The sequence below is a fragment of the Chanodichthys erythropterus genome, chromosome 14 (assembly GCF_024489055.1).
Source record: "Chanodichthys erythropterus isolate Z2021 chromosome 14, ASM2448905v1, whole genome shotgun sequence".
NCBI lineage: Eukaryota > Metazoa > Chordata > Actinopteri > Cypriniformes > Xenocyprididae > Chanodichthys > Chanodichthys erythropterus.
Window position 1 is genome coordinate 25,920,104 of NC_090234.1, and position 19,966 is coordinate 25,940,069.

A 19,966-nucleotide genomic window follows, 5' to 3' on the forward strand; every position below is an offset into this window, starting at 1 on the left:
TAAAGAAGGGTTTTCACCACTATGCAGTTTTTGTGAAGAAGAAACAGAAACAATTGTACACTTATTTTTCAATTGTAATTATACTAAATTATTTTGGTCCCATGTTTCTATTTTTCTTTTTGACTTGTTTTACAAGTTTGTCACTATAACTGATGTAATGGTCTTGTTTATGGATTGTGATACTGGTTTATTGGAAATGGATAATATAGGCCTAGTTAAACTTCTTATTCTATTAGGGAAATATCATATACATAAAGCAAAATGTATATCGACTGTACCAAATAGTAGACTATGTTCCACTGATTTGAAGATTTTTTATGACTCTCTAACATCAATACAGAACAATCGAAAAGCTGTTAAGACATCTAAGCTGTTGAAAAGGATACTTAATGTAATAGAAACATTATTGATTTGAGATATAAGATACAGAATTTTGATTTGTTATTCAAATGTCTTTGTATTCCCATACTTCAAAAAAAAAAAAAAAAAAATGTCGATCCCCAGATACCTAATCATTAACATTGATGTTTAACTTCTTCTTACTCATCGTCATCGAATGTGGTGGGAATCCACTGCTTTATATTTTGAATAATAATAAAAAATAATTGCAAAATTGCAGTGATAGGCTGTAGGGGTTGACATTCTAGCAAGCTACACTTAAAGGGATAGTTCACCCAAAAACATAAATTCTGTCATCATTTACTAACCCTCAGGTTGTTCCAAACCTGTATACATTTCTTTGTTCTGTTGAACACAAAGGAAGATATTTTGAAGAATGTGTTAAACTGAACAGTTCTGGGGCACCATTGACTTCCATAGTATTTTTTTTCCTACTATGGAAGTCAACTGTACCCCAAAGCAGCCTGGTTACAAACTTTCTTCAGAATATCTTCCTTTGTGTTCAGCAGAACGGAGAAATTTACACAGATTTGGAACAACTTGGGGGTGAGTAAATGATTCATTCAAAATTCATTTTTGGGTGAACTATCCCTTTAATTCTCTGACAGCTTGTAATGTACCTGAAAATGCATAAAGTGCAGTTGCTTTGACCATTCTGTGATGGAAGATTCTATTACTGAACTCAACTTCTTGTGTGTTGAAGCACATCTGGAAAATAAAGGTCTTTCTAAATTCTTTCTAAAATGTTTTATTTCTGTAATAATAATGTAAAAACAAAATGTCAATAGTTTGTTGCTTATTAAAAAATAAAAAAAAACATGCATAACCATATATTGAAATTGAAATTTCAATAGATCTTTGAAATATTGAAAAAGAATGTTACTGTATGATGTTTTGATGATGTGGGTTATTAAATGTATAGTGAACATAAACACAGGTTTCACAATATTTTCAGAATGACTCCTGGTCCACTGATTTTTGATTACCTTTTTTTCCCAATCTGAAATGCACGTGTACAGATGCTTTCATGTTCATGTTTATGTAAATCACTTATGTAGAGCTATAACATAAATATTTACCACATAAGATAAATCAGGAAGTACAGTGGCATGAAAAAGTATGTGAACCCCTTGCAGAATCTGTGAAAATGAGAATTATTTTAATAAAATAAGAGGGATAATAAAAAATGCATGTTATTTTTGTTTGAGTAAGATATTTTACATAAAAGATGTTTGCATTTAGTTCACAAGACAAAAAAATAGCTGAATTTATTAAAATAACCCCATTCATAAGTATGTGAACCATTGATTCTCAATACAGTGTGTGGTTACCTGATGATCTACGACTGTTTTTATGTTTTGTGATGGTTGTTCATGAGTCTCTTGTTTGTCCTGAACAGTTAAACTGAGCTCTGTTCTTCAGAAAAATCTTCCAGCTACTGCAGATTCATACGTTTTCAAGAATGTTTGTATATTTGAACCCTTTCCAGCAGTGACTGTATGATTTTGAGATTCATCTTTTCACACTGAGGACAACTGAGGGACTCAAACTCAACTATTAAAAAAGGTTCAAACATTCACTGATGCTCCAGAAGGAAACACGATGCATTAAGAGTCGGGGTGTGAAAACTTTTGAACAGGATGAAGATGTCAAGATGAATTTTTTTTATTTTGTTTAAATATCATTGTTTTTCATTTAGTACTGCCCTTCGGAACCAGCAGAAGATACTTGCATGTTTCCCGGTAGAAAAATTAAGTACAATTTACCTTGATATTTGAATTCAAAAGTTTTCACACCCCGACTCTTAATGCATCGTGTTTCCTTCTGGAGCATCAGGGAATGTTTGAAACTTTTTTAATAGTTGAGTTTGAGTCCCTCAGTTGTCCTCAGTGTGAAAAGATGAATCTCAAAATCATACAGTCACTGCTGGAAAGGGTTCAAATATGCAAAAATTCTTGAAAACTGATGAATCTGCAGGAGCTGGAGGATTTTTCTGAAGAACAGAGCTCAGTTTAACTGCTCAGGACAAACAAGGGACTCATGAACAACCATCACAAAACATAAAAACAGTCGTGGATCATCAGGTAACCACACACAGTATTGAGAATCAATGGTTCACATACTTATGAATGGGGTTATTTTAATAAATTCAGCTATTGTTTTGTCTTGTGAACTAAATGCAAACATCTTTTATGTAAAATATCTTACTCAGGACAGTACTAAACAAAAAATAACATGCATTTTTTATTATCCCTCTTATTTTATTAAAATAATTCTCATTTTTACAGATTTTGCAAGGGGTTCACATACTTTTTCATGCCACTGTATACGCTCACCCTTTCATGTTAATGTTTGATTTACACTTATATTAATTGTAACTTTCACTGATGTACAGTAGTGGCTCTGATGAGCTTGAATGTTTACAAAAGAACATCCTGAAAGCCTCTCCTTTCCGATCCTTTGAGTCCGGCTGATAACTCGGCCTATGACGGATATGTCCTTTTCCCATCTCCTCCTCCACCGTCCTTCCATCTCTGCAGGAGTAAACCGTTTCAATTGTCTTCAGAATTTTTGTCTTCCTGAACTTTTTTTTTTTGTGGGGGGGTGGGGGGTTGGGGGTCAGGATACTGTTTAAAAGAGAGAGAGATGATGACATTGGTAACTAAACCAAGGGTGCTCACTGAAACAGACCATATATTCAAAAGAAACCATCTGAAGCTTTTGAGCTTATAAAATGAGAATATTTAAATCTAAATTTGAGACACAAAAGTATCTGCACAAAATAAACAGCACCACAAAGCACAAACGTGGGCTTTCAGGAAATCGGACAAGACATACACAAGCAAACACTGCATTTCCAATATTTCTTTTATAAGAGTTTTTATGCCAGAAAATTAGTTTTTGTATGTAACAGTTATCTCATATAGGCACAACCACAAACTTATATATACAAGTTCCATATGTGGTATAAACCTGACTGTGTGAAAATATAAATATGGCAGTAACAGGAATAAGCATCTGTCTTATCAAAGTAAGCCTGTGATGACCTTTAATTTGCACTGCCATGCCGAATCATAAGAGAAAGGGGAAAAAAACATTCCATTGAAAATTCATAGTAAAGGCCCTTCAGAGTAAAAAGTTTTGGCATTTGCCATAGACAGATGAAAATCTACTTGTTTGACCTTCTCATTGAAATACAATAATTTTGGCCAATTTGGCGAGAACCATCTGAAATCTTTTAACAAGGGTTTCCAGTGTGTATCTGCATGGGAATGATGGTGTACATTGCTTCTGGGAATAGTCTTGGCATCTCCTACCTCATTCCTGATAGCTCTGACGTGAGAAGCACTGTCTCAGCTGCGTTCCTCTGATTCCTCATATTAGAGGACAGCACTAGTTCTGCAGGGGATCGATCTCTGAGCCAACAGCAGAAACAGATGGTAAAAATGAGAATGGAGGATGGGTTTACAAAGTTACATTATAGGTTTTGCTTCAAACAACAACAACAAAAAAAAGTAAAACACATATTCCCTAATAGCAGAAATCTTGTTCATTTGTCTGCTGCTAGAAGAATTGAGTTTTCTGAGTCTCACATTCCTGTGGTATTAACACAATAAACCAGAACATTTATAAGATGAGACAGGGGTCAAGCACACATATACTTCTGCTCTTTGGCAGATACAGCGTAACATAACATTTCCATATGTTGCTGCGTTTCTTGTGATTAATTTCTTTCATTTATATGCTATGATGAATATCATCATAATTCATAACACAGTTAGTGACACTGGTGAACTAATAAAAAATATTATTTAAACGACTTTTAAAGTTATTTATTAGCTGATAAATCATTTTGAGATATTCTGAACAATCTTCTTTTATTGTCAAATCAGACTGTAAGCAGACTTTCTGTTTGGTTAGTATTGTGCTGTGGTTTGGATCATGTCCCTCATGGTGAGTTTACCTGTCATGCTATGGCGCAGTGATGAATGATGCCTTCAGGGAGTCTGGAGTCACCTGTTTGTTTATCAGTGTAAATGGAGCTGGGCACAGAACAGGCCAAATGAAACAGTCAATGTTTTGGTAAAAGACCAACCAATGTGAAAAAGCCTTTAAAAAGGATGGCAAATGTGTTAGCAAACAACAAACTGATTTATTTATGAAGCAAAAATATTCATAATGAAATATACCCAGTATGTAACCAAATTGTGTGGATACAAGGGCATTCCTATTATAAGTAGTTTAATATATTGCTGATATTTCCTGAAATTTATGATCCTCAGATTACTACATTATTCACATTACTATGCTTGTGTTATGATAGTGAAATGTTAATATACTTATTTGATTTGATTAATTTATTTGATAGATGCATTTCTGTACATTATTGTGGCGACCAGGGCGGGCGAGAGCCGTGAGGGAACGGCGCGAGGCCGGTGGCGCGAGTTTTAATGAGCTTCACCTTGGAGGCGCACCGGCCTTGAGTCCCTCACGGAGGAGCTCCGGGAGCATAAAAGGAGGAGCGACTACCGTGGAGGACGAGAGAGGACCAGGCCTGGACTTTATTTTATGTTTTATTATGTTTGTGTGGCCGGCAGACGTCCGCGAGGGTCTGCCGGCATTACTTTCGTTTTGTTCTTTGTTTATTTTACATTAAAGTTTTGTTGAACGTTCGCCGGTTCCCGCCTCCTTCTTCCCATATCTACTAACCTTGTTACAATTATTTATTTATTTATTTTAGTTTGAGCATGTAATTCATGTGTTTTGTTAACCCTGGTTTGTGTCAGCATAGAATACTCTTGGTTTTTATCAACGCACATCTGTAAATACAAGTATAACATATGGTCTGGATTTAGAATATGAAGTGAAGTGACAATTGTGTGATATAAAATATGTAAATAAAAGGAAGATAAATACTGTACTTTTCCATCATGGAACAACCCTAATCTCCTTTTCACTTTGATGAGTCACAAAGATGCCATGGAGTCTTTGTCTGACTTAGGGATCCAGTTTGGGACACATAAACGTGTGGATGAATAGAAAGAATAGTGGGTGGGAAAAAAACCTGCTTCCCTCGTTTACTAATCAAGCTACAGTTTCCATGTGAAACTCAATCCTATACATATTTGATTCAACATAGTGTATGAGCTGATATTTGTGGTGAACGTGAAAAGGGACAGAGTCTTGTTCTGCTCCCTTAACCAAAGCAGACCAGAGGTTCCCGTGGGAATTCACGCTGGGTCTATAGGAGAAACACTGACATTTCCGGGATGTGAAAACAAGACTCTGTGCCCATCTACACACACTTATCTACCTCTAGAGAGAAACTTGACTCTCACTGACTTCTCTTTGACTGTGGGTTTGGTTATTCATCACTAATGAATGCTTTTTGTCCAAAAAGTGTCTTGCTCAAGGTCAAAATAATGATGGAAGAACTAAAAGCTCTCCATTTCATACATCTCTCCAACTCTTCCCTTCCAAGGTTTAAACTTAGGGCCAGCCCAGACATTCTGTGCCACCAGCCAATAAAAAAGAAATAGAAGAGAGTATAAAAAATGCAGAATTTCTTATGCACAAAACAAAGACATATCACTCATAATGACAGTCTGAGATTGAATTTTCCATTGAATTTACAGTTTAAATCAGAAATAGACAAGTAAACTTCTCAGGATCTGTCTAGACGAATCAGCACATGGCACATATTATCGCTAAAATCCTTATATGATTTGATATATTTCTGTATGAAAAGGAAGACAGAAGTATAGTGATTTAAGATGATTGGAACCCAACTGACAAGACGTGTTAAATTCTGAGTGTAAACAGAATGATAGATGATCTGTCCTGTAAACATATAAAATGTGACCAACTCTATACTATCAAAAGTTTATTTGATGCCGACGGGTCAAGAGGGTAATGCTTTTAGTATCAGCACCTATAAAAACTTAAGAGCTTTTGTAAATTTCCATGATGTAATGAGATCACAAGTGGACCACAGTGAACTTGGCCAGTCAGATTTACAGTCTATCTGAAAATGTTTTCAAGTGAAGTTCAGTCATAGTTCACTGTCACATATCCACATCTTAATAATGACGTAACTGTACATGTAGACTCGCCAATTGATGTCTGTAACTGTGATGGTGATGGTGAAAAATGATTCAACCAATGACTCGAGGCAAGACATGGAAGAAATTAAATGTTATGTGACCTTCCAGTCATCCTTACCAAATATTTGTTCCATTTCCTGCACAAACATGTTGACTGTGGAAGCTTTTGAGGAGCTGGAATAGATTTTGTATGTTTTTTTTTTGTTTGTTTTGTTTTTATCCTTTTTTTTTTTTTTTTTCAATTTTTGTCAGTTTTTATACAAAAAATTTAAATTTTGTCAATATGCCATTGTCTATTTAGTCATCATGTCAAATTCATACCTACATATTTTTTTTTCAGTGGTGGAAATGGGGGGAGTGAATTTCAACTCTCTCATGACATGGCAGTAATGTGAAACATCAATATTTGTAAAGCAAAGTGAAAAGAGAGAACAACACCTTGGGATTCTGGCTTTGACACTAACAGTTAAGGAGTTAGGCCAGTGTGGAGAATTGTAAGAAACATTTACTCAAAAAATGTCAAAACTATCAGCATTAATAATGTTCATTAATACGGTCTTTATCTTTGATCTAATTTTTGGCAGTATGAATCAGTGACCATTTGTAAGTGTAATGCATAAGCCAGGTGTTTGTAGTGTTTGTAAATTCACCCAACAAAGGGCAATTTTTTTGAATATAACAAGGCTATGTTCCCTATATGGAACTTCGAATTTGTTTTTATAATGTTCGTCACACATGCAAACTCATATTCTTGTGGTAGTTGTAGTTATGTACTGTTAGCAAATTATGTTTTAAAGCACACAATAGTATTAAAATTCACATTTGAGGTATGATCATAATTTTTGTTGGAATGCAATGTGTACCACAGTGCACCACATTTTACTCCGAAATCAAAAACCATTAAAAACCCATGGGAAATTCCAGATGGAACCCATGGCTTGAACATTTTTTTTTTTTTTTTTTTGGTCTACACATTACAGAAAACAGAAAAATAATAAATAGACATCATTTATTATTTTTCTGTATTCTATATCATAAGTTGATTTGTCCTATGTATGTGTAAGCTGAAGGAGGATGACTGTCATTTTATTGCTTGCTTTTGACCATAAGAATTGTGACTATATAAGCAGCACTGATGTTTTAACCCTTTGATGCACAACATGGGTCAAAAATGACCCGGCTGAGTTTTTATTTTCTATGTCTTTGCAAGAAATTGATTTCATCATTCAGTATTCCAGGTATTCCTCAATTAACTTGTTTTTGATCATCACAAATCCTCATTTTCATTTTTTCTTTCTTACTTTTTGAATAAAAATCATTTTTGTATCACTACCCTTCTAATGCACAACATGGGTCAAAAATGACCCGTATTCATTTCCTATGTAATTTCTATCATGGTTGAGTGTTTCTTTGCTGAATCTTTCAAAGAAATGTATTTTATCATTCATTTATTCCAGGTATTCCTTAAATATCATTTTTGTGTAAAATTGATGTAGAAACTGTGTTAGTTTATAAAGTAAGAAAGAAAAAATAAACATAATTATTTGTAGAAAATAAAAAAAATATATATTTAAGGAATACCTGGAATAAATGAATAATAAAATATATTTCTTTTTCAACCATGATTGAAATTAGGAAATGAATACGGGTAATTTTTTACCCATGTTGTGCATTAGAAGGAGTTTTCATAGCTTGTGCATCAAAGGGTTAATGGTAGTCTAAAAATAATAATAATAATAATAATAATAATAGGGAAATGAAGTTAAAAAAAAAAAACAAAAAAAACAAAAAAAGGATGGATGGATGGATGCAAAATTCCATTAACAGCATTAGCTGAATTACAGACAAATCCATATAGCTTTGTTGTAAAACCAACATCCAGGAATACCGGCTGTTCACATTACACGCCATCCTGGGCTGTTCATTCAGTCTTTTCTGAACCAGTGGCTCTCTGCCTTGTTCTCGAATCCCTTTTGGAGCACCAGCCAAACCACAGAAGGAGACTAAAATGAAAGACAACATTTGTCTTCTAAAGACTGATTCTGCACAAAACAAAAATGTAATGGAAGGCTATATTGAAATAGCAGGGCCCTACATGACAAATTATATCAGGCTATAAACATTTAATCAAGTTTCACACTCAATATAATATAATATAATATAATATAATATAATATAATATAATATAATATAATATAATATAATATAATATAATATAATATAATATAATATAATATAATATAATATAATATAATATAATAAATATAATATAATATAATATAATATAATATAATATAATATAATATAATATAATATAAAATAAATGTAATTTGACAAAGCATACGCTCTAAATACAGCAAGGTTTTGTCTTCATGGTCATGATCATGGTCATGAAAAAGTTTAAGTTGTTTCTCAATATTCTAATTCCTTTAGTCTCAGCACTGTTAAAATTGGACTGTTCACTGTCTTTGCAGTTGGACAGCCTGTAAATTGAGGCCCTGTATAACAGAAACAAAACTGCTGTGAGTCATGACCTGTTTCAATCTGGTGGTCTCTTTTCTTTCCCTGTGTGAGTTTAACATGGTCACAGCCTACATTCAGGACAATGTTGTGTTTGAAAGAATACATTTTTATGAAGCTGTTTAATGTTTTTGAAGTTTTGACTGTGTTGTCTAAGTGTCTGACAGTTTTGTTGTGTTGCGGTTTTTTCCAGAAATGAAAACTTTGAGCATGACAAAATAAATTAATAGCTGCCGAGAAAGACACAAGGGATGTTTAGTGATGAAAATATGTCACACCATGATTAGTGTGAAAAGGAATTAACAGATTACAGACTAACTGAAACCAGATGAGTTCAAGAGGGGTCAAACTGGATTAATCAAACAAACTGCTAATTATGCGAAAACTCTTCAGTTATATAAACTTCTTTGATGCTCAAAAGTGTCGAACATACTGAATGAGTTTGACCTTGTGTTTGATCCATAAGTTTACAAACTTGACTGTGAGGCAATAATATTGACTTTTTTTTTTTTACTTCTTATTTTGCAACCAGCCATTTGTTCTTATGTGTTTTGTTTTTGTTTTTTTTGTTTTTTAAATATAAGAGACCTTGGGTTTGTAAACAAGTTTTGAAAAAAGCCATCAGAAGATGTTGAATAACAAGTCAGTTTATGATCAGCCATGGACTGTGGTTACAGAAGACTGTGTCTTTTAGATCCAACCACTAATGCAACCTTAAGTGGTTTTGCTCAGGCCTTGCAGGTGTCTAAATTCAGGAAATTGTTGAAAGTATTATAGACATGACATTGGTTGCAGAGTTCAGATTAGCATAAATCAGACTCTGATGTGTCCTTGTTGTGCCCCTGCATCTGTTTGACGTGGGAATGCTGCTCAGCATTAGTTGACTGAGATGGAAAAAGGGTAAAAGGGTTCTACTGAGAAGTGAATATGCTGTACTGTTCAAGCTTGGTTCTGGAACCTCTAAAATCTGGTAAATGTTTAAAGAGTTTAAACCAATGGATTGCATAATATGTACACCTTGAAAAAAAAGTAGGGATTAGAGTTATATAAAGTTTCCTAAAATTCAACCTGCACAGTAAGTCGTAAAACAACTGTATTGATTTGATTGTGCTGTTGCTAAATCAAATCTCAAATTATTATTACATTTTGATATTTAAAAAAGGTTATGTAAAAAGTTAAATAATGAAATGATTGGAACTGCTTCTTCAAATTACATTGATTATCCAGGTGCAACAAATGACTGTCATTATGTATTTATGATTCAATGAATGAATCATTGAATCATAAATACATACAGTCGATTAGTTTTAAAACTGATTCATTTAGCAGCAAAAAAGTGTGTCACTGAATCATTAACTCAACCAATTAGTTCAAAAAACATTGATTCTAACAGCAGGCACAAAGCACTACTCTCCAAGAGTCGGTATCTGCAGGATGAAGTAAAAGGTATAAATCACTTGGCCGAATTACAACCATGAAGATATGCTTGTGTGAGATTGCTTAGCTAATTATTGTTTTGACAGTTACCCTGAAGAAACTGGGCCTCAGTCAGAAATGTTTTACTTTAAGTTATATTATAAATTGTACTTTTGTTTTTATAATGAAAATTCTAATAAGCTTATTTGAATTTATAGGTCAGCGTGAGATAAGTCCCCTACAAAAATTAACCATGGTTTTGCTAAAAATAAAACCAAACTAAGGTAACCACAAATTAACGGATTTGCTGCATTAACCATAGTTTAAACATGATATGTAGCAAAACTGTAGTTATACAAATGGTAATCAATCCACCAAAAAAACATGGCTACTACACTTTTACTATAGAAAAAAATGCTTAATTTTCATAAGGACTAAGACAATAAGTTTATTTTCATAGGCATTTATGCATTTCCAGTTACATCCCCTTAAGTTTCAACATTTTAAACAAATTTTACCTACAATGAGTGCACAGAATGTGGTTAATATCTGGAGTTATGACCATCTTGAGACAATATTTACAGCTTCCACCACCACCACAATAACTTGTGTTGTTGTACTATTGTAGTCATTACCTTTAAGTTTTTATGATGCCTTTAGGGTGTAAATAAAAAGGGCCACCATTGTTGAACAGATGGTGAACCAGTAAAACTACAGTGCTGATTTCAGTAATCAAAAATAAAAGGCATGGCTAGATTAGATCCATATTACATCCATCTCAAGCATGGGTTAAAGGGACAGTTCACCCAAAAATGAAAATTCTCTTATCATGTACTCACCCTCATGTTGTTCCAAACCTGTATACATTTCTTTGTTCTGTTGAACACAAAGGAAGATATTTTGAGGAATGTGTTAAACTGAACAGTTTTGGGGCACCAGTGGACTTCCATAGTAGTTTTTTCCTCAAAGTGGCCTAGTTACAAACTTTCATCAAAATATCTTCTTTTGTGCCTAACAGAACAAAGAAATTTATACAGGTTTGGAACAACATGAGGGTGAGTAAATGATAAGAGAATTTTTATTTTTGGGTGGACTATCCCTTTAATCATAGCCATGCATTTTCCATCAGATACCAAACTGAAGCTATATATGCAAGTGTGAGCAAAATATTTAAACAAGGACAACTGATGTTCAATTATTTCTCAAATTGAACTGAGGTGAGATTAATTTAATTGGCACTGTGAATCAAATTATATATTTTTCAAGCACATTTAATATTCAGTGTTCCAACAGAACTGAAAACTAACAACATATGTATGTCGAAGATAAATATAACAATATACTTAACTTACTTTTTAGATAACTGAAATATACACATCTATCAAAGACCAAATTAAGTAAATGCCCTTCCAAGTACACACACACAAGGCTCTGTTACAAGATGACAGCCAATCATAAAACATCATATACACACATGAACAATGATGTACAAACACTGCTGCACATTAAAACCCAGTTGAAAATAAGTTCTAACTTGTTCTATTCAAACATGTCAGAATGTGCTGTTGTGAGGAACATGTGAAAATACTAAACTAATGCCAATTCTCTTGCCACAGATACAAAAATCCCTCTTTCATCAAAGAAAGTGCTCTGAGCAATTAGTCAGTAAATATTAACACAATTAAGAAAATAACTAAAACTACATCACTATGCTTATATGACAGAAATGTTATAAATAAAAGAAATCTTTCTTTTTTAATACATTTTATCAAATTTTAATGGTTTGTTGACTTTCCCTTTGCTTCAATTCTTGTATATATTGCATCATAAATCATTTTATGATGATTGAAAGCAATCACACTTTCTAAGAAGTGATTTGACAGAATTATAGGAGATTTTGTATCTTGAATGATACAGCACCAAGCTGTAACGTACATGTTTCTCTAAAGTGGTTTAAAACGGTACAATTTTATCTGCTAATCAGTTTGGAATCAATTCATTGGTTGAATGTTTATGGTTCTCGTTTTTCAATAAAATCCCATCAGTTTTTGGTACATTTCAAATGACGTATTCACTATCTTTGGGGTCACTGTTGAGCACTTGCTTCAATTTTGACGTAAAACATGTTAAATTCAGTTTTTTCAGAATTTAGGAAAACATGTCAGAGTGTTTCTGACCTCACCACTCTTTGGCACGTTTCAAATGAATTATTCAGTATCTTTGGGGTCACTGTTCAGAATTGTCTGCTATTTTGATCTATAACATGTTCAAATTCAGTTTTGTTTATCTGAACTTCAGGAAAACATGTCAGAGGAGTTCCTGTTTTGAAGAAGTGCAGAACTTTGGTTTAGGGTGACGTCTCGAGGGTCCTAACTCACAGCCATAGGGTTGTTCTCCACCATTGCGTATTCTGTCTCGGTGCCCTGAGAGCCCTCCATGAGTCGTGCCAGCCCCGTACGAGTGGAATATTTGAAGATGAAGGCTTTCATGAGGTCGTAGCGGTAGTGACGGTGAGCGAAGCTGTAGACAACAGGGTTCACGCAGCAGTGCAGCAGCGACAGGCACTGTGTGAGGTGCAGCACCACAAAAAGGCCGTTCTCTGAACCACAGCCCAGTGGGAGCACACCTAGCATGGCTAGAGCGTCGGTTAACAGCACAGCATGATACGGTGCCCAGCAAGCTATGAAAACCACTATGTACGTGAGGATGACCTTCCTGCTCACGCTGCGATCCTGGTCACCATTTAAAGAGGAATGAGGGGAAGATGAACCCAGAGCTTTTGCCAACAGTGCATAGGACACTGCTATAACGGGGAAGGGAATGACAAAACCAAGAACCACAAAACTCAGTTGAATGCCCACCATCCACTGCAAAGGGTTGTCTTCTGGATATACAGGATGACACAAGGTCACATGACTGTGTAGTGACTTTACGGACTGCAGGAAGTATGTGTCAGGTACTGAGGCGAATAAAGCAAGCAGCCATGTTATTGCACACACTAAACGGCGTATTTGTCGTCCTCGTCTGGGAGAAATCTCCTCCGAGCGTACCACCGAAAGATAACGGTCCACGCTCATGCAGGCCAGGAAAAAGATGCTGGCGAAAAGGTTGACGCTGAAGAGAAGATGTGTGAGCTTACAAGCCGCCTGGCCAAATGGCCAGTGACCACCCTGTGCCAGCGAGCTCACCCACACTGGGAGAGTAGCAACCACACACAGGTCAGCCACCGCTAGGTTTAATATATACAAGTGTGTCTCGTGGTAATGACGCTCCGAGCGCAAGTTGACCCACACTACTAGCACGTTGGCGGCCAGGCCCACAACAAAAATGAATGCATAGAGGGTGCACATAGCATTGAGGAGAGCAGTACGGTTGAAGGAGGTGGGGCACATTTGCGCTTCCACCCTTGAGCTGTTGTCATTGGCGTCTGTGAAGTTTAATTCTTCCCACATGGCGAAGAATTCAGTCAGTTCGTTGCCACTTAGACTGATCTTTTCATTCGGTATTGAAGACTGCAACTGTGGAAGGGAAAGGAAACAGAAGTGAAACACCCATCAAGATAGAATAAAGTTTTCTCTGTTATGATTACCGAAAGAACTATCATTAGATTATTAAATGACAATTATTAATATCAAATATTAATTTAATAACATGAATTGATGGGTAGAAAATGGGATTGGACATTTAATTTTCTCTCTCTCATATATATATATATATATATATATATATATATATATATATATATATATATATATATATATATATATATATATATATATATATATATATATATATATATATATATATATATTACACATTTATAAAATATAAATATATATAAAATGGATTAATATTAATCTACATATTTATAATATTTATTTTAAATCAATATACTAGTTTCAACTGTTTTTAACATTAATAATAGGAAAGGTTACTTGAGCACCAAATCAGCATATTAGAAAGATTTCTGAAGGATCAATGAAGACTGAAATTACATTTATAAATTAAAAAAGAAAACACATGTTTTCTGCTTTTTTACTGTATTTTTGATCAAATAAATGAACAAAACACTAAAAATCTTACTGAGCCCCAACATTTGTGTATATTTACATGAATAATCTTTATGTAAGGGATAATGTACATCCAGCAGGTTGTTATCTCAGAATAAACCCCGACAGGATGATCAGGACCCCGAAGCGAAGCGGAGGCATCTTCTATCAGACTGAAGGGGTTTATTCTGATATAACAACCGGCTGGATGTGCATTATCCCACTTATTGAGCCCGATCACACGAAAATGCGTATCAATAGTAGCCTACGAGTTTGTAATCTCGTAGAATATACAGTATATGTCAAAATGAGTTTTGGCGTGCTTATGGTACGCAGTTCTTCGCGCGCATATGATACGCACTTTATGGCGTATTATACGTACGAAACACCCTCCACCCCCACCCTACCCAAGAGCGTATCATATACATGCCATAAAGTGCGTATCATATGCTCATATAACTCATTTTTTGGCGTATTCTACACGATTACAAACTCGTACACTCTAAAAAATGCTGGGTTAAAAACAACCCAAGTTGGGTTGAAAATCGACAAACCCAGCGATTGGGTTGTTTAAACCCAGCAGTTGGGTTAAATGTTTGCCCAACCTGCTGGGTAGTTTTATTTAAACCATCTATTATTTAAAAATTGCTATATGGCTAGCTTAAAATGAACCCAAAATAGTTGGGAAATTACAAACCAGATGCAATTAGAGACAACAATAATAGACAAAAGGTGAATGTTTATTAATAAGTTTTAATATTTTATTAATATAAATTTAATAGTTTAATAGTTTATTAATATAAATTTATTAATAAGCAATTTAATACATGTTTATTGTTTAATAATTATTCATTGAACATTAATAAATGTTCATTTCCAACATACTTTGGGTTAATTTTAATTAAGCAATACAGTAATTTTTAAACAATAGTTGAGTTAAATAAAACTACCCAGCAGGTTGGGCAAACATTTAACCCTACCGCTGGGTTAAAACAACTCAATCGCTGGGTTTGTACATTTTCAACCCAACTTGGGTTGTTTTTAACCCAGCATTTTTTAGAGTGTACTATTGATACGCATTCTCACGTGATCGTGTTGACTTATTACAAAGCTTCTGCTGAGAAAGCAATTGCTAGCACGGCAAGTACAAACTAGACGGACATTTAAGGGATACGGTACAGTCACACCACTTATTAAACGGCATATTAAATAATTATGTGTCAGGGTTCTGTCACTTCAGTCTTGTTTATTTCTTGGTTTGTGACAGAGCTCTGACACTCCCGTTCTTGTCGTGTTTTTGTGTGAGCGTACGGTCTCGAGTGTTCTCGGGGCTGTGCGCTCTCTTGTCTGCGTGCCTTGTTTCATGTTGGGAGCGTGGCGTTCGGATCCCGGCACTTGTGTCTAGTTTGGTTACGGTTTTGTGTCGGGATTCGGACACTCGCGCTCCCAGTCCTGTCTTTATTGTGAGCGCACGGTTTGTGTGTACTTTCACTTGCCGTGCGCTCTTGTCTCATGTTTTGTGTAGCACGCGGTGATTTCCACCTGCCGCGTGCTTTCATGTTGTGTTTTTGTCTTGTGTTGTGTTAGCACGCAGTCTGTGTTTCACGGGCTGCGTGCTTCCATGTTGTCTTGTTTTGTGTGAACACGTGGCTCATGAGTTTTCATAGTCACGTGTTCATGTCTCGTCTTGTGCACGTGGCACATGGCTTGTGATTTGTCTTCATTGGCCATGTGCTTGTGTCTTTGTTTTGTTTGGTGTGAGCACATGGCTTTTCCTGTGTTTCTTTGTGCCATGTGCTCTCATGTCTATTGTCTTGACCCCGCCCACCTTGTTACCTCATTATTGGTTGATTTGCCCCACCTGTCCTCCCTCATTACCTGCCTTGTTGCTCTCCTATTTATACTCCTTGTGTTTGCAGTCCTGTGCTGGTTCGTTGTCATTTAATGTCGTATTTCTCCTTGTGTGTTGTCAAGTCTAGTCTAGTCAAGTTTAGTTCTAGTCTGTTTTCCCCCACGGGGTAGTTTTTGTTGTCTTGTTTTGTTTTATTTTTATTAATAAAAAGCCCTTCTCTTGCATTTGAGTCCTCGCTCCTTCCACCACCCACCAAACCTGACATTATGGGGATAAGAGAAATTGAACTGAGATTAAACCGTTTTAAAATCATTCCTGTTTGTTATCTTATAATCCAACAGTGTACAAAACAATAGTCGCAAAATGGCAGCAGCTGCATTTATGAAAGAGGAGAGTGCGAGTCCAAGATATTGTTTGACATATTTAAATAACTGTACACAAAATATTGATTTGACTGAGTTTTAATATTTTATTAGCTGACCAAAAGCAAAACTTTGACAAAGAAAAAACGTTCCTAGCAAGCGTATAGCACTGCTGACTTCAGTAACACGGATAAGCTTGTGTTATCTGTTTTTAGCGGTTGTTATCAGGGAATAACATACCGATGGATGGCACGATGGGCCAATCAGAATCAAGTATTCACTGAGCCCTGTAATAATAAGCATTAAGCACATTCCCCCAAAAACAGTAATTTTCTTATTTTCATCTTTTGACTGTGAGGTCAAATATGACCTGCTTCAGTCCTTGACAGGTTTCATTCACCAGATTTGCCTTGCCTTAGGATTTAAGGGCAATTGTCAGTTCCAAAAACAAGCAAGCAACTATGTCAAGTCACCTTCATTTATACAGCACTTTATACAATACAGATTGTAATTGAGTTAATTTCGGCTGTACAGCAGCTCTAAAAGAAAATAGTGTCATTGTCTGAAGTCAGTTCTGTTGTAACGATCATCAATTATTAAATTAGTTCATTTCATTTATAAAGCAGCTCTGCAGAAAACAGTGATGTCATCATCCAGCTCAGTTCATTTCTCATCCAATAGCATCAGTGCAGTCAATCCAACTAATTGCTATGAACTAACAACTACTGTTTTTTTTCTCAGGACGAAAGTGCAATTTGTTGAAAAGAACAAAAACATATTTTATTAATATTATTATTATTTATTTGACATTTGACAATCATGCAAGACAAACCAGAGCCTTTCATTTTGTGAAATTGTCACAGCATCCTATTATTATTTCATGGTTCAGCTCAGTTCGAAAGTTGACACTACTTCAAAAGCACAAAGCTGTTTGGCTTCAAGCCAGTCATGCTGAAGTACCTTTTAATCTGGTTCTGCTTTTCAAAAATCAAAGTGACTTCTATGACTTCACAGTGATTTCTATGAGCAAAGTAATTTCAGTTTAGGGATTTTGTCACGCCATCTTAAACATCTAAGTGGTTCTTTCTAAAAGACATGTTGCTATGTGGTTGGTGAGGTCACAGACCCTTGACCCTTGATTTTTCTCTGGTCACTAAATCCTTTTTTAGTGGAACCTTTCCATCTCCAGCAGCGATGCAACAGTGGATGTGAATATTAGTATAATGCTGTTCTGAATTAGTGCAAATCTATAAAAATATAAAATAAGTCTGCCTTATGTTGTGTTGCAATACTTATCATAACATAAAGGGTGTGTGATTGTGTTTATGCACTGACATGTTTTAATTGGGGTCTTGTATTACACATAATGTTCCATTACAAAAGGAAATTTCCTGTTGCTCCACCTGTATTCTGTTTGAAGTTCATTACAAAGTTAAATCTAATTGTTTTCCATTTAGTAAGTACACAATAGTGCTGTTTGCTAAAAGAATTTATGTTTGTTTGTTTAAGAATTGTTTATATGCTTTAGCCCTATGAGGAAACAAAAAAAAGCACAAAATGTAATTGAAGAATCATTTAAGGACTATAAAACACATGCAAACACTCATTGCCTTCTCTCTATTTGTCTCATTGTCTCTCTTTCGGTCTTTATATTTAGTTATTTATGCATATACTCAAGACTATCTATAATAGATGGTCCACTATTCCAGCTCCGCAGCTAACCATTTAAACTCTGATAGACATCTAAATGTTATTTGGGCTCCCAGCAGTACACAGTAAGCAGCAAGGACACCGCAGTGTCAAAAGTCAAATGCTTTATTACAACAAACACCTCAAGGGCCTTGAGCTTGTAACACTGCTCTTGCTGGCAGGAATTTAGATGTTGAATAAATCACGATTTATGGAAAACTGTGAATTATCTTTAAAAGAATAATGGACATACTAAAGATCAAATTTATGATTACCTCTGCCTCTGTTTCTGTTCATCAGTGAGCACAGTCAAGTTGCCATGAACGCTGCAAAGGTTTCTTTCCTTTCAGTTAAAATGAAGTGCATTTCTGTTCTTGCTCCCCAAGCTAATCTTCTGTTTCCAATGATTTTTTTTTTTTTTTTGAGGTTATGGATTTTGACAAATGTAAACAGTGTAATAGAATGATACATTGAGTACAGCTCTAAGCAGGAACTGATGACAGACTGAAAGGCAGAAAGCAGAACGCTTATGTATAAAGCCATACCATGGACATAATGAACTATGATGAAAATTCTTAGCATATGTGAGCTTTTTTTTTTTTTTTAAGCAAAATGTCAGTGAATCAAACTGTAGAGCTTTGTAGAATTTTACTGTCATTGTGTCTGTTTTTTTTTTTTTTTTTGGGGTACAACCCAAAAACTACCACATTAAGCCAAAAGTAGACAACAATAAATCTATCATAAAGTGTTTAACATTTTCAGCACATGATGTTGTCAATATCCAAACGGAAAGCGCACAAGCATCATGTTGTCATGATTACGTGCTCAATTAGGCTAATCGACTTCTGTTGTCGTTCATTTTGAACTAAGAAATAAAAAAACACGCTGTAAGTAACTGACTCAGCACAACAAGTTATAGTTTTGCTGAAACATTAGCTATTTAATATGCTTACAACTTTATTACGAAACCCCATATACTAACAGAAGAGACATCCAGCAAAAAGATCTGGTTTCATAGTTCCCAGCCAAGCCTACCCTTGCGGAGCTTTTAACAAATCGTCTAGTGTAGTGCAGGTGTATGAATCAGGCAGTAGTGAAATTAATACAGCCTACTAAAACTCTTCTACAGTCCTTTTCTCGCTCTTTAGGACAAAAAGATATTGCTCACCTCAGTCATTTTGCCTTTAATGCTTGGTCAGTGCTCAACATTAATCCGATCCCGTTGGCGCTTCTGTCGTTGGCGCAGGTTGTTTAAATAGAGTGAATGAAAGTGGTGACGCCCATCTGCGGCTCCGAGACCAGAGCTGCGCTCATGTTCCTCAGTCTGAGCACGATCATGCATAACACTGGTGACCAGGAACGCTGCTCGCTAAATTCCCAAATCGAATTATAATGTAGTGCCCCCCTTAAAAAAAAGGAGTTTGTTTTTTATTATTATTGTGATTAAAACCATGTATTTTATAATATTTATTATACACACTTTTGGCAGGCGCTTTTACAAAGGGTATTTTTTGCACTTATTTTCAGTCCTTGCTTTCCAAGAGAATCGAACCCATACCCATAGCATTGCTAGCG

At 35.2% G+C, this 19,966-nt stretch overlaps 1 protein-coding gene across 1 annotated transcript; it reads right to left on the bottom strand.

Annotated features, from left to right (window-relative positions):
• Nucleotides 1-11,297: 11,297 nt before the first annotated feature.
• On the bottom strand, nt 11,298-19,634 carry ackr3a (atypical chemokine receptor 3a). The gene is made up of 2 exons (XM_067409147.1): nt 19,560-19,634; nt 11,298-13,957 (listed from the first exon to the last, which is right to left on the bottom strand). The coding sequence occupies exons 1-2, from the start codon at nt 19,566-19,568 to the stop codon at nt 12,809-12,811; spliced, it is 1,158 nt and encodes a 385-aa protein (XP_067265248.1). The 5' UTR covers nt 19,569-19,634; the 3' UTR covers nt 11,298-12,808.
• Between the last annotated feature and the right edge of the window lie 332 nt (nt 19,635-19,966).